The following is a 15063-nucleotide window of genomic DNA, read 5'->3' as shown; positions in this document are numbered from 1 at the left end:
AAAAGAAAGAAAGAGAAAGAAAGAAAGAAAGAAAGAAAAAGAAGAAAGAAAGAAAGAAAAGAAAGAAAAAAAGAAAGAAAGCCCGACCAACCAAGCAGCCCCTGTCGAGCTTGCCCGGTTGAATCTAGCCTGGCTAACGCGACTTCAAAGCTCTCCGAGCATTTGGTCTGGCCAAGATATTAAGCCCAACCGTTTCCCAGAGCCCGTGGTTGACCCGCCTCCCTGAAATGCCCCAGTTTGCTACTGGTCGAAGCCAGAAAAGGCTGTGACGAAGCTTAAACCAATCACATCACTCTTTATTCTGACGTATGCGACGCGACGGGGCTAACTGGTAGATTAAACTCTTACCGAAGCCGGTCGGGGAGCAAGGCGAAAACGTCCTTCCTTTCAATAAATCCCTCCAGGGCTGCTCTTTGCTCCGTTTCCAATGAGAACTTGCTCCATGTTCGTAATGTTTTCTAGTGAATGAAGCGCTTCCGGCATAGACTCTGTAAACAATCTATGGCTTCCGGTCGCAGTTCGACTACGTCACTGCCTTGAACACGCCTCTACCCAGGGCCGTTGGAGATGCTCAAAGTTGATTGGTTCCCGATTTTTCGGGAGCTTGGAAGAGCTGTAGATAGCTTGCCTGGCCAGACTAGGTTGAATCTTGCATCTACAGCTCAGGAGAACAAAGCTCATCAAAATACCACACATTCACAGCTCCATCAGACCATCTCCTTTGACATCCATCCAGCAAAACAAAGGCCAGACACACACACACACACACACTTCACAAACAGCCTTGCAATTTGGACATTCTTCAAATGCCATTCTGTACTGGGTTAAAGATTAAAAAAAGCTCTTCCCAGACCCCTGCTGAACACACCGAGTTCTGCTCATAACTCCCTGCTCACGTTTACACACCGAACTGCTGTTTCTGACTTCTCTATTAAACAGACGCCTGCTACGCTAGACGTGTTCACTTAACATTCTGAACCCGAGTGCGATCCAGACAAACACTACCTGTCGTGTGGACGCGTTCTGTAACACACACTCGGAGGGAAGGGAAATACACACGCATGCATGCATGAATACTACTGCACGCCGATTTGCCCTCTTTAGTCACGGTTGAGTCACAAAGCGCGAGTCTCTCCCACACTCCCCCACCCAAAAAAAAAAAAAAAAAAATCTCTCACGCTGTACTGCTGGTCCCGAGTCAGGATCACATGAAAACGTACAGATAATGTATTTAAGTAGATCGTTGAGCCGTGAACATTTTAAGCTGGCGAGGAACGGGCTTACAGTGGTGCTTGAAAGTTTGTGAACCCTTTAGAATGTTCTATTTCTCTGCATAAATGTGACCTAAAACATCATCGGATTTTCACACAAGTCCTAAAAGTAGATAAAGAGAACCCAGTTAAACAAATGAGACAAAAAACAAATGAGACAAAAAAAAAAAAATTCTACTTGGTCATTTATTTATTGAGGAAAATGATCCAATATTACATATCTGTGAGTGGCAAAAGTATGTGAACCTCTAGGACAGGACAGCCTTTCTCAACTGGGGTGCCGTCAAAAAATTATACGTTCTAACATTGAAATAAATAAAATGAATTAAAATTCCAAAAAAACGATAGTTACACTAATGCAGATCATCGCCGCCTCATGCGTCATCAAAATTTGTCTCACGGCCCCCCTTTCCCATGTCACAACGTTACTGCCGGGGTCAGCGTGACTGCGTATATTTTATATGGGGGTGCCTTGAGAATTTGCATACTTCTGAAGGGTGCCGTGACTGAAAAAAGGTTGAGAAACGCTGCTCGAGGATTAGCAGTTAATTTGAAGGTGAAATTAGAGTCAGGTGTTTTCAATCAATGGGATGACAATCAGGTGTGAGTGGGCACCCTGTTTTATTTAAAGAACAGGGATCTATCAAAGTCTGAGCTTCACAGCACGTTTGTGGAAGTGCATCATGGCACGAACAAAGGAGATTTCTGAGGACCTCAGAAAAAGTGCCGTTGATGCTCATCAGGCTGGAAAACATTACAAAACCATCTCTAAAGAGTTTGGACTCCACCAATCCACAGTCAGACAGATTGTGTACAAATGGAGGAAATTCAAGACCATCATTACCCTCCCCAGGAGTGGTCGACCAACAAAGATCACTCCATGAGCAAGGCGTGTAATAGTCGGCGAGGTCACAAAGGACCCCAGGGTAACTTCTAAGCAACTGAAGGCCTCTCTCACATTGGCTAATGTTCATGAGTCCACCATCAGGAGAACACAACAACAATGGTGTGCATGGCAGGGTTGCAAGGAGAAAGCCACTGCTCTCCAAAAACAACATTGCTGCTCGTCTGCAGTTTGCATGTGGACAAGCCAGAAGGCTATTGGAAAAATGTTTTGTGGATGGATGAGATCAAAGTAGAACTTTTTGGTTTAAATGAGAAGCGTTATGCTTGGAGAAAGGAAAACACTGCATTCCAGCATAAGAACCTTATCCCATCTGTGAAACATGGTGGTGGTAGTATCTTCGTTTGGGCCTTTTTTTGATGCATCTGGGCCAGGACGGCTTGCCATCATTGATGGAACAATGAATTCTGAATTATACCAGCGAATTCTAAAGGAAAATGTCAGGACATCTGTCCATGAACTGAATCTCAAGAGAAGGTGGGTCATGCAGCAAGACAACGACCCTAAGCACACAAGTCATTCTACCAAAGAATGATTAAAGAAGAATAAAGTTAATGTTTTGGAATGGCCAAGTCAAAGTCCTGACCTTAATCCAATGGAAATGTTGTGGAAGGACCTGAAGCGAGCAGTTCATGTGAGGAAACCCACCAACATCCCAGAGTTGAAGCTGTTCTGTACGGAGGAATGGGCTAAAATTCCTCCAAGCCGGTGTGCAGGACTGATCAACAGTTACCGCAAACGTTTAGTTGCAGTTATTGCTGCACAAGGGGGTCACACCAGATACTGAAAGCAAAGGTTCACATACTTTTGCCACTCACAGATATGTAATATTGGATCATTTTCCTCAATAAATAAATGACCAAGTATAATATTTTTGTCTCATTTGTTTAACTGGGTTCTCTTTATCTACTTTTAGGACTTGTGTGAAAATCTGATGTTTTGAAGGGGGGACAAATCATACGTTCATCCTTTGTTTGTTCTTGCCTGGAATTCCAATTAACACGGCTAAAAACCGGCAATCCGATCAACTGCCGACCTAATGACGTGCATTAATGCAAGCGATGGAAAATAAGCGAGCGCCTGAATCCCTGAGGGGACGATTTTACGTAGCAGTCGTGTTTCTCCTCCCCTTCTCAAAAGTACAAATGGTGCTTTCCTTCATTGCGGTCACATCCAGGCGGACGTTTGTGTGACGGTTACCTCCTCGAGCCTTCGCCGCTGCTCCTTCTGCTCCTCAATGCGTTTCTGGCGGTCGTGGAGGAGCTGGCGCTTGTGCTCCTCGGGGTCACGGCGCTGTGCTGCCAGCTGGGCCTGCTGCCTCTTCAGCGCCTCCGAGCGCTCCTTATTCTCCTGCTGCAGCCGCAGGAAGTCCCGCCTCAGAGTCGACTCGCCCGGCACGTTCAAGATGGAGCTGCAGGGAGGGAGAGAGAGAGAGAGAGAGAGAGAGAGAGAGAGAAAGAGACAGGTGATAGACTCAAAATATATATAGAGAAGTAGATCCAACTCGAGAGTGATGCAGAAAGCAGCAGCGAGCGATGAGACTAAGAACAAAGGGGGGAAAAAAAAAAAAGATGGCATGGAAAGACCGTGTACAAGAACGATCGATTCGACGGACTCAATATTTATGATCTGGCTACACTGTCAAAAAATACATTTTCAAGTCTCAATCGGTAAAGTTCGATACCACAAGCCTCAGGTTATTTTATTACTGGTGTTTATTATTCTGATTATTATTATTTTTTTTAAATCTCTCGTAGGAATAACCTGTTTTTGCCAGTCCTAGAAAAACGGGGTGTGGCGTCTGCGCTAGTCAGTCCCAGCAAAGGAGGCGCGTCATCCGTGTTAGACTGGTAGGGCCTCTGTCACTCTCAGTAAAAGAAGCGTAGCCTCAGTCTTCATCCGTTTTGTAAAGGAGGCATGGTTTATTCGTCTCCGTGAAGGAGGACCGGTTTGTGTTCATTCCGCGTAAAAGAGGCGTCATATCCCTGTCAGCTCAGGTGAAGAGGGCGTGGCCCGTTTTCCTCGCAGTCCAACACTATCAAAATTTCGCAAAAGTTCTGTTTTCCATCAAACCAGCCGCAAGTCAAATCAAATCATGTATTACTGGGTTCTTCCAAATATTTCATAAAAACCATTTATCAGGCACCAAGAGGCGTCTTGGAAGGAGAGACTCAAAGCCCTAGAGGTACGGGAAAGGCTCGGCATAAACAAGTGAAGAATCCGGGAGAAATGTGCACACTGCAGTGCATTATGAAAATGAGTGTAGGGGTTTTAGTTGTACAGTTGTGTATAATTTTGCTTTTGCTGCATCAGCTGTAGTATTATACCTGGACTCTCTCTCATCACCTCTGTTCTCATCTTCTTCATCACTGCCGCTGTACTCATACTCCGTCTCCTCTGCGAGAGAGAGAGAGAGACAGAACAAATATAAAAGCAGGAGATTGTACGGGCAACTTTCAGCTCTGTGAACAACCAAACATCTCGTCTCACAGCAGTTCGGACACCAAATTCCTGTTTTATCAGGAATCCTGAAATTCACCTCCAGCACAACATAAATGGACCTTCTTAAAATATGCAAATTTCAAACATTTATTCACGTTCTTGGTCCATGAACCACCCTGCTTTCCGTAAACCATAGCACCAACCATCTGCAGACGTGCCGAGGCTCTCTGTGTGTGTCTTGAAAGCATGTGGTGGAAGAAAAACTCAGGGGGGAAAATGTGCAGCCTTCACCCACACAGCGCGGTGGTACTACAGACGCAGCCAAAGCATAACGCACTGGGAACTGACGAAGACGAGAATAGCACAGAAGCTAAAAATATAGATCCATTTTCTTCCTTTTAAATCTCTTTATAGCTACATTTAATGGTGTGGAACACGCATGAAAGAATTTTGCTCCTGTTTTCATAACCCCCCCCATCCTAAACTTAAAGTTACAGAGACTCCTTCCATAAACGTTTAAGAAAAAACTACTTACAGAAAAAGATACCGTATCAACGACTACAGACTTTTTTTTTTTTGGTAAATCTGGCACGTCTGCCATACAAGTCCCCATGCAAGGTGTTACTTTACAGCTGATGATGTATTATAAATCCAATAAATGTCAGAGCACTGTTACTGAAAACGAATCAATCTTCTGACCAATCAGAACTGAGCATTCAGTAGCGCCGGAGAATAAATTATATACTATATAAAAAGGGGATACATCAGTCCCCCCAGGATTCCGCGGGCCTTTTTTGTGATTGTTGCGGGCTAAAATGTCTGATGTTGCAGGGTTTTTCAAAAAAATTGCGATGAAAGTTGCAGTGTTTTTTTAGGTTTTTGTTGCGATTACATTGCGGGAGGAAGTGAAAGTTGCGAGAAATTGTTGCGATTTTCTCTTTTTGTGATTAAAATTGAGTGATATGTTAAATATTAAGTTATTACTGAAAAACTATTGATTAAAAAAGACAGACACTGAGAAATGGTCCTATAAACAACTTTACCAATATAAAAAATGACCAGGACTACAAAAATGCAGAAAAATAGGCTTTACTTATCCAAATGCACCTGTTGGTTCAAAAGTTAAAGTGCAGAGAACCTCACAGCACAACATGAAGTTACCTTAAAATATAATATAAATGCCTCAGCTTTCATGTAAGAAAAAAAAAAACTATTAATACTAGTACTGTGTGCAGGCAGTCTCTCCTGAAGACTAAATTAAACAATAATTATAAACTAATAAAATAAATGGCTCAGACTTCATAGAAGAAAAAAAAAAAAACAATTTGAACAGAATCTCACAGTATGATGCTGAAGCTGCCTAAACAATGGAAAATAAAATACCATTTTGGCAAAAATGTTGGCATCCATTAACTTCTTGTATTAAGTAAAAAAAAAATATGTTGCCAGATACTGCTGACGTTTTACAGCCCATAATAATGTTCAAAACCCGCCAAAATGCACTTAAAACCACCCAATCTGGCAACACAGGGCAGTAATGGCTGCACTCATGTCGAGGTTGTAAACAAAGCTGACGCGGCAATGGACATACATGACATAGTGGATGTAATTTACATTCACAACTTTTTTTTGCCGTCAGAAATATTTAATATTAAATTTTGTGACTCGACTGACAATAGCCGGCGGCATAACAAGCCACAGCCGGCGATTTGCCGCCGGTGACTGGCTACTTTTGAGACCGCTGAATCTGGCAACACTGCGCACATGCTGCTTCTCTTGAACGTATACACTGGAAGTAAGGCGGAAGGTAGTTTGTCGACGTCACCTCAAGACGACGCCAACGATTGGTCAAATTTGCGGGAAAGTTGCGGTGATTGGATATAATTGCAACACCGCCCTGAATTCGCAGAGATTGGTTGAATTTGCGTTGAAGTTGCAAATCGCAACATCGCGAAATCCTGGAGGCTCTGATATATGAAAGACTGCAGGGGAAAAACAAACCCTTTACAGAGGAAAACTAAGGGTGATGATACACGGGGCAACTTTTTGGGCAATGTTGCTGACAACGGGCAACCGGGTGAGACAGGGCAACAGACAATTGGCAGCAACCAATCAGATACGAGCAAATCTATTGCCAGGGAGACGGACACTGTAAAGATGGACACAAACATTTACAGCTGTCACTTTTGTCTTGGCTTCAGCTTTTATTTTGCTCAAGTATCACTTCTGGAACTAAACTGAATACATAGTTAGCTGAAAGTTATTGCTAGTTACATGAGCAAAAACACCGCTAGTTTGCTAAATCCCATTCAGTCTCTATTGAATAGTGATTAGCTAACATCAGTTTACACTGAGCTGGAAGGAAAGGAAAGGAAAGAGCGGGCAGACAGGCAGATCGATAACCTGAGCGTATAAAAATAGATGTCTGTTGGTGCTCTAAGCATTCGAAGAGGTAAAGTCACCACTTTGGGGTCACACCTAACTGACTGGCATAAAAAGATAAGTTGCCTGTTTTTCTTCACTCCGCTGCTATTGAGACGCTGCCATTTTTGTTGAAAATTTCAGAAGTTCTCAGGTGGCCGTGTGATTCGCTGCTAGCACCCTGATCGGATGATCTTAAAGTGCATATTCTGGACCAATTTCATGTTTTTTTTTTTTTTTAATATGAAAGTCTGTCCCTTTACACACTCATCCAGAAGGGTAATTTTGCACAAGGCCATCTGTCTACAGCAGAAAAAAATAAAATAAAACGCGTCTGGAAAAATCCCAAGGGAGTCTGGAGCCAGGTTCGTGACGTTACCTGCGGAAGCGCCAGCAGGCTGCGCGAGCTTGCATGGTTTCAGTGCACAGCCTGTGTAGACCAAGCGCTCCCATTTCTCTCTCATTGTCCGGTCTTTTGGGAAACGATGAGTACTAATCCCATCATGATTGGTGTTGCGACACCCTCCTACAATACATCTGTTAACCATTTTAATAATTACGCGATAACGTTGAAGACATTTGCAGAAAACCACCAGGTCGTTTTCTCATAAACAAACCAGCGCTGATGTAGGATTCAGAGGGAGGCGTCCCGCACGCAACGTCACAAAAATCAATGTTTGCCGGGAAATCCAAATGCCAAATTTTTTTCAGAGGCGGACCAATTCGCCTCAAATGGCTCGATTTCAACTTAATTTTTCTGGTATTGCGCAAGGTAAAAAAATTGCAGAGAATGCAGAATGTTACAGATATTTGACCAAAGTTTAATATAAAATATGTAGGTACCGTCCGTCTAAGAACTACAACAGCCCGTCTCTTTAAGAAACTACATTTCCCATCACCAGCTTCCGCATTGACCTGCGTCACGCGGGGGCGGGATCACCAACGTCACATCCTCCATGAAGGCATAAGAAACCCGGAAATCCGCCATACTTTCTCTTTCCGTCTGGAGCAGCCGCCTGGACACAAGGAGGAATCGCTCGCTCCGCCGAGGAAACCCAAGAACAGATGTCTTTCTTGCAAGATCCACGATTCAGCGCGATTTCTTTGTTTACCCCGGCCACGGTAAAAATCCAAAATCGCGCGATCTAACTCAGATGAGTTACAACCGGTTTTTTATTTCTATTATCAAGTACATACAAACTGCAGCCCAAGCAGTTAATTTAAAGTTAAGAAGCGGCTGGATCCCTTCTAACTAAAGAAACTGTGCACACTGTTTGATCAGAGTTTTTCTTCCCACGAGCTACGAAGCATCGAACCAAGAATTCTCTGCTTTCCACAGACGTGCTCCACGAGCTCCTGTGAAACTCAGCTTCTCCAAGAATTCTCTGCTTTCTACAAAAGGGCGAGATACTGAAGTAAGAGACTGGCATTTTGGGCAAAAACCTAGTCTTAGGAATTAGCTTTTATTGAAGTAGTGTGAATTTAAACTCAGGAACGGTTTAATTGTTTACACTGTAGACACGCAGCGTGTTGAATTGATGATTGTATCATTTTGTTTTAATCTCTCAGTTGTTTAATAGATAGGCTGTGCATGCTTCTCTTTATTCCTTACTAACATCTTCAGTTTCCTTATCACACATCTTGACCCCATCAAGATTTCAGTGGATTTAGTACTATTATAAGCTCGTGAAATTAGCCTACGGCTAATTCTTTTGTCCCATTAGCATCCAAAGCTAAGTGTATTGTCTCAAGGGAACACGTGGCGGCCCACACTCACATACACACCTTGTCTTAACTCCACGAGGTAGGATCCTTGGGCCTTAGCTAGCCACATACAGCTAATTCTTTTGTCTAATTAGCAACCAAAGCTAGCTCACCAGGCCTCACACACACAAACACACCTTAGCTAGCATCCCTTTGTCTTAGCTAGCGACACAAGGCTAATCTGTGTCTCCACACATGGCCACAGGCCTCACAAACACACCTTAGCTAAAAACATGGCTAATTCTTTTGTTTCATTAGCATCCAGGGCTAATTGTATTATCTCAAGGGACCACGAGGTCGTCATCCTCCCCCCACAAACACACGTGGAGTTAGCTACCAGAGCTAATTCTTTTGTGTAGGCCACACACACAAGGCCTCTCTCACACACACACACTCATCAAGTATATATCATATTTGTATATATTTCAACTGCCATTATTCATTTTATCTTTGTTATAATAAATTCATTTATTATTGAAACTGTGTGTTTATTTGTGTTCCAATATCTTTGAAGTACCCAATCTCAAAGAATTCAAAAGGTGCATATGAGTTATGTAATATGGTAAGTGATCATAATAATTTGGAATATACCATAATTTAGCTGTTTGGTAATTTATTATTAAGCACCAAAATTAAAATGGTATTAATTAATGAGACTGATTCCATGAGTGATTTAATGATATGAGACTGATCCAATGAGAATGATTCAATGGTATGATTCAAATGAGACTGATTCCATTTTAATTATTAATCTTCAGATTTAATGAGATTGATCACTCAATTACCAATTGCACCTACAAATAGGAGAATTACATTGATCTTGCTCCTGAATTTACCCGTGATATGCACTTTAACCCCTTTGGACATAATGGCTACGTTCACACTGCAGGCTGAAGTGACTCAAATCCGATCTTTTCGCCCATATGTGACCTGTATCCGATCTTTTATTGACAATATGAACAACACAGATCCGATTTTTTTCAAATCCGACCCAGGCCGTTTGGATATGTGGTGCTAATTCCGATTCCTATCCGCTCTTTTCATATGTGACTTCAGTCTGAACCGCCAGGTCGCATTCATCCGACTTACACGTCATCAACAAGCCACAAACGTCACTATTCTGCGCTGAAGTAGGCGGCGGGTCTCTCAAAAAAGTTACAACAACATGGCGCATAATCACGGGCGCAGATAGAGGGTGGGACGAGTCATATTTAAATTCACCTCGTTCGGTCCCCCCCACTTATAGGGAGGAAAAAACGTCTATGCTGTCTTTCTTTGCATAAGGCAAACCTCACGGAAAAATCAAAAGACTAATTACCATTCGGTTTATTGAGGTGCACAGCAGTGTATACATAGTTGCAACAACTCACATAAAACAAAACAAAGACTGATATTCGGTTGGTTGAGCTGCGCAGACTGCACAGGTTGCGAGCTCGAGCTTGGTTGCTATGGTTACTAACAACAAGTTTGACAGGCATATCGGGGTTGGGGTTGGTTTGCTGGCAGCTTTGTCCCCCCCCCAGTTTTTTGTCCCCCCCAGTTCAAAAATGTATCTGCGCCCCTGCGCATGACATCAATGCGAGGGACGCTTTGGGCTGTGAAGGTTCTGAATCTTCTCAATGGAAGGACGCAGAGGTTAGGGAGCTGATTTCCATTTGGGGGGATGCAGCTATTCAAGCTAGATTGGATGAGTCATACCGCAACCGGGCGGTTTTACTTCCGTAAACACTGGCCATGCTCACTGCGTGTGACGTCGTCGTATCCTGCAGTGCGCATGCGGAACACTTTTAGGTCGCTTTTCGTTCATACTGAGGATCACATACAAGTCGCATATATTTGTTAATGTGAACGACCTCACAAAAAAATCGGATTTCACAAAAAAATCGGAATTGAGCATTAAGCCTTGCAGTGTGAACGTAGCGAATGTGTACAACTGTTAGCGTTCAGATAATTATCTTGCCTAATCTCAACGGGTCCAGCAACATTCCTCAAAAAGTTGCTCCGTGCATCATCACCTTCAGGGACAAAAACTAAACTAGACTTAACCAACAGAGGTCTGTTAAGTGCTTTAGTAAGTAGTCATTAGACAGACTAGTGCATTAATGTGTCAACATATCTCCTGATTTTCATCTCCAGAAAAATATTACATCCTCCAAGAGGCACTAATCCTGCTTACAGTACACCACATGCCTGATAGGCGCTAATATAGCAACACAAACACCATTAGCATAACATCTACCGACATTATTAAAATCTCTGATCTTAACAGGAACGACCATCTTCACACACATGCAGTCCTCACGCCCTCAGATTGGCAGGAAATGAGACACAGTCACAGACGAACACGCAGAAACACACACGCATGCTTCACCTTTTTCTCCACGCTTCTTGCGGGTGCGGTCGATGTGGTCTTTGAGCTGGATGCGGACCTGGCGCTCGGTCGGCTGGTCTCGGATAAACGAGTGCTTGAGCAGCTGCTCGGTGGACGGACGGCTCGGGTACGTCTTCACCAGACAGCCCTCGATAAAGTCGATGAACTTTTTGGACCTGAAAGAGGAGCGAGATGAACTTTTGATTGGAAATAAGAAGGAAAATGGAGTTCCTGACGATTAAATGGTACTGGTCATGATGATCATTTTACTTAAATGATCTCATTTCCTGCACAGAGCTTGTCATTCTTTTGTTTTCTGGTCTCAGATAATCTACATAGCTATCACTTGATGCATTATTGGATAAAGTTTTGATCAAATATGTTGCGAATGTAAGCCAAAAATGCAGTCAAGTTCAGTTTCCAAGGTTTTATACTGACTGTGCATTAAAGTCACAAATTCAAAAAAGGCTGCCACACGGAAAACCAGAACCCCAGTCTAATATTTAAACATCTTTATAGCTCTTCTTGAGTTGAGCCACAGGTAACCCAGGCTGACGATTTGTATAAGATGATGTATGTACTGCATACAAATTAATATAAAATAAATAAATAAATGATTGTCCAAATTTCACAAATAAAGCTCAGACTGCAAGAAAACAAGCGTACTTACCGTTTTTTGCACGTATTTGGTAGCCTAGTAAACTAGACCCACCCACCTAGCGGCCAAAAATATTTTTGCCTACGAGTGGGTCTAGCCTCGCACCATATAAACAAAACACCCTGGGCATCAAATCGTGCCCGCCAATCACAACGCAAGGTTTTTGTTTGGATTCTTTGGGCGGGCTTTTGCAGGAGTGACGACAAAGCTGCGCGACGCTGGAGAAAGCGCAGCAGGGAAGATGGCTACGGCTAGTGAACAGCGCGCGTTTGACTCTGCTTTGGAATCAGTTTTAGAAGAATTAGACTTGGAGTTTTCGTTGAAACGTGAGCAGGAAGAGGCTCTCCGCTCATTCCTTTTCAAGAAGGACGTTTTCGCTGTTTTGCCGACCGGCTATGGCAAAAGTCTGATCTACCAGCTGGCTCCGCTCGTAGCCAAAAGGATGGGGCTAGTTTGTGCAGTACGAAGAATTAATAAACAGCTTTGAAACATTACTTTTTGATTGTTTCTTATTTTCCCGTTATTTTAAATTTAAGGGAAATTATTTCACCAAACACCACTAAATAAAAAAAAAAAAAAAAAACTCAAAAACAGTTTAAGCAAACCCTTGGGAAAAAAAAAAAAAGAGTTAAGTATGTGGTACAGACTCCAAACTTGTGGTCATTATCTCCAAACTTCTTAATATCTAGAACCTGTTTATTAATTAATACGCATTTTGAAAAATTATTTATTTCAAGGCCTCCCCCACTGCTTTCTGTCGCTCTGACTACGTCACAGTCACTGTTGCACTGATTGGTCAGAGCGTTGGCCTATACACACAGAGACAGTTTGAAAGACAGCGGGTTGTTCCACCCCCACCCGTCGGAAATGTCTACGAGCGAGGCCAGACTAAATATTCACATTTAGTCTGGCTTGCCAGGCTATGTATTTGGTCATTTTAAGCGTATTTTAGCCATTTTTGGGTTCCCATACTCTTGTTACCTAAAAAAGACAGAAGGTTGGAGACTCCAGCGAACCACCGTGCCAAGTCACTCTGCTTCCACCTGATTTTTTTTTTACTAAAAACAAGGATTCTTCCAGATTTAAACCCACCAGGCAAAAGAACATCTAAGGATATCCAGGAGGTATTTCAATACAAATTTTATATATATATATATATATATATATATATATATATATATATATATATATCTTTTAACTAATAGCATAAATTTCACCGTTTAATTACGGAAAGCAACAGGCCAAACTCGCGAGTACGTTACGCCACAGGAAACCCGAAACCAAACGTTATCTCGAAGCTGATGAGACCGTTACGAACAATAGATAATTCAAACACTCTTACTAAGGCAAAAGTAGTCCGACAAATCAAAGCTAAGCGGGGGAGGGTACAATATTACGGCAGCCAATCAGAAACACACCTGACGAAGCAGGGAAAAGTGTTGGCAATTTTAAATCCCGAACCGGCTCTGTAACAACTGTAAATAAACCAAAATGTTAAACGAAAAGCAAGCTACGATTCTTCAAGCAGTCAACAGTGGCCACAATATCCTTGTTCCAATGCCAAAGAAACTGTGCAGTGTCCAGACAAAATGGCGAAATTCCTCACCATAGACAGTGCAGGCAAAACCAGTGGAGCACAAGATGACCACTTTTCCCCCCGAGATCATAGTGACCGAACTATATCTTTTATGAGGAATGACTTTCCAGTCCCAGCGGGGCCGCCAACAAGATTGTGGCCACTGTTGACTGCTTGAACAATCGTAGCTTGCTTTTCGTTTATCATTTTGGTTTATTAGTGATGCAGTGTAAAGCACGGCATCACTATTGTTCTTCTATGTGTTTCTTCTTCTTCTTAAACTTATTCCTACACAATTTCGATTTGTAATAACTCAATAACCGTACATCGCACACAGACAAACAATATATCAAAATGTGCGGCTCGATCGGACTCGCTATGCTATTACTTTGTTCATCAGAATACGATTTTTTCACGACGTAGTCGCGAAAAAATAGTCCAAAATTTCCCATTCATTTCTATGGAATTATTTGAAAAACTTTGCCGGCCCCAGAACCGTCTGGTGAAAAGTTGTGAAATTTTGCACACTGATTCTTGGCTGCCTCAAGGTTCTTCTCAGCAAGTTTCAAGTCACCACCTTAAACTCTCTAGCGCCACCAGCAGCTCAAAGTCGCAGGTACATTTCTGCTTGTAACTTCTGAACCATTGGTCCGATTTTCAAAAACTTAGTATCGCTGGAATCCTTGGGCCAAGACGAATCCAGCACACCCTCGAACAAAATTTTCAACCTCGGAAAGTTTTTGCGCCATTTTTAAATTTTGTGAAAAACAATTAAAATGCTTCTCGTCCCTCAATTTTTGATCAATTTCTCCCAAACTTGGTACATGCCAACTTTGGACTAGGCTGCACAAGAGCCTCAACCGGTGTTTAGAATTTCATAGGCGTTTGGCCATGGCAGCCAATCAAAATTGCCTTCACGGACGCGCAACAGGAGGTGTGCTCATATCTCGGCCGCCCTTTGGCGTATCTTAATGAAACTTGGTGGCAGTATGCCGCAACCCACCAGAAAGGCCCACAAAAAAAATTGGAGCAAATTCGCCGCTAGGGGGCGCTATACCTAGGAAAAATGGGATTTTTTGGAAAAACTACACACATTTTCAGACATCCGCTGCTCTGGCATGCTTTCACCTAGAGGCGTGGCTATGCGCACTGCATCACTCTCACAATTTCCCCCGGGGAATTGTCAACTCTAGTTTACAGTTGTTACAGAGCCGGTTCGGGATTTAAAATTGCCAACACTTTTCCCTGCTTCGTCAGGTGCGTTTCTGATTGGCTGCCGTAATATTGTACCCTCCCCCGCTTAGCTTTGATTTGTCGGACTACTTTTGCCCTGTTTAAATCATCTATTGATTGGTCCAATGAGCTTCAAGATGACGTTTGGTTTTGGGTTTCCTGTGGCGTAATGTACTCGCGAGTTTGGCCTGTTGGTTTCCGTAATTAAACGGTGAAATTTATACTCATATCATCTCTAGCCGCTTTATCCTGTTCTACAGGGCCGCAGGCAAGCTGGAGCCTATCCCAGCTGACTACGGGCGAAAGGCGGGGTACACCCTGGACAAGTCGCCAGGTCATCACAGGGCTGACACATAGACACAGACAACCATTCACACTCACATTCACACCTACGGTCAATTTAGAGTCACCAGTTAACCTAAC

The 15063-nt window shown here is 42.9% G+C and overlaps 1 protein-coding gene across 1 annotated transcript in view; it reads right to left on the bottom strand.

Annotated features, from left to right (window-relative positions):
• mink1 (misshapen-like kinase 1) overlaps positions 1-15063 on the bottom strand; it is a 96367-nt gene that overhangs the window by 39821 nt on the left and 41483 nt on the right. The window contains 3 exon segments of the mRNA XM_060912441.1: positions 3376-3586; positions 4503-4572; positions 11174-11349. Coding sequence (XP_060768424.1) covers positions 3376-3586; positions 4503-4572; positions 11174-11349 — 457 coding nt within the window.

This window comes from Neoarius graeffei, chromosome 28 (assembly GCF_027579695.1).
Source record: "Neoarius graeffei isolate fNeoGra1 chromosome 28, fNeoGra1.pri, whole genome shotgun sequence".
NCBI lineage: Eukaryota > Metazoa > Chordata > Actinopteri > Siluriformes > Ariidae > Neoarius > Neoarius graeffei.
Note: the sequence above shows the minus strand (reverse complement) of the source record. Positions and strands in the feature narration are given on the sequence as shown.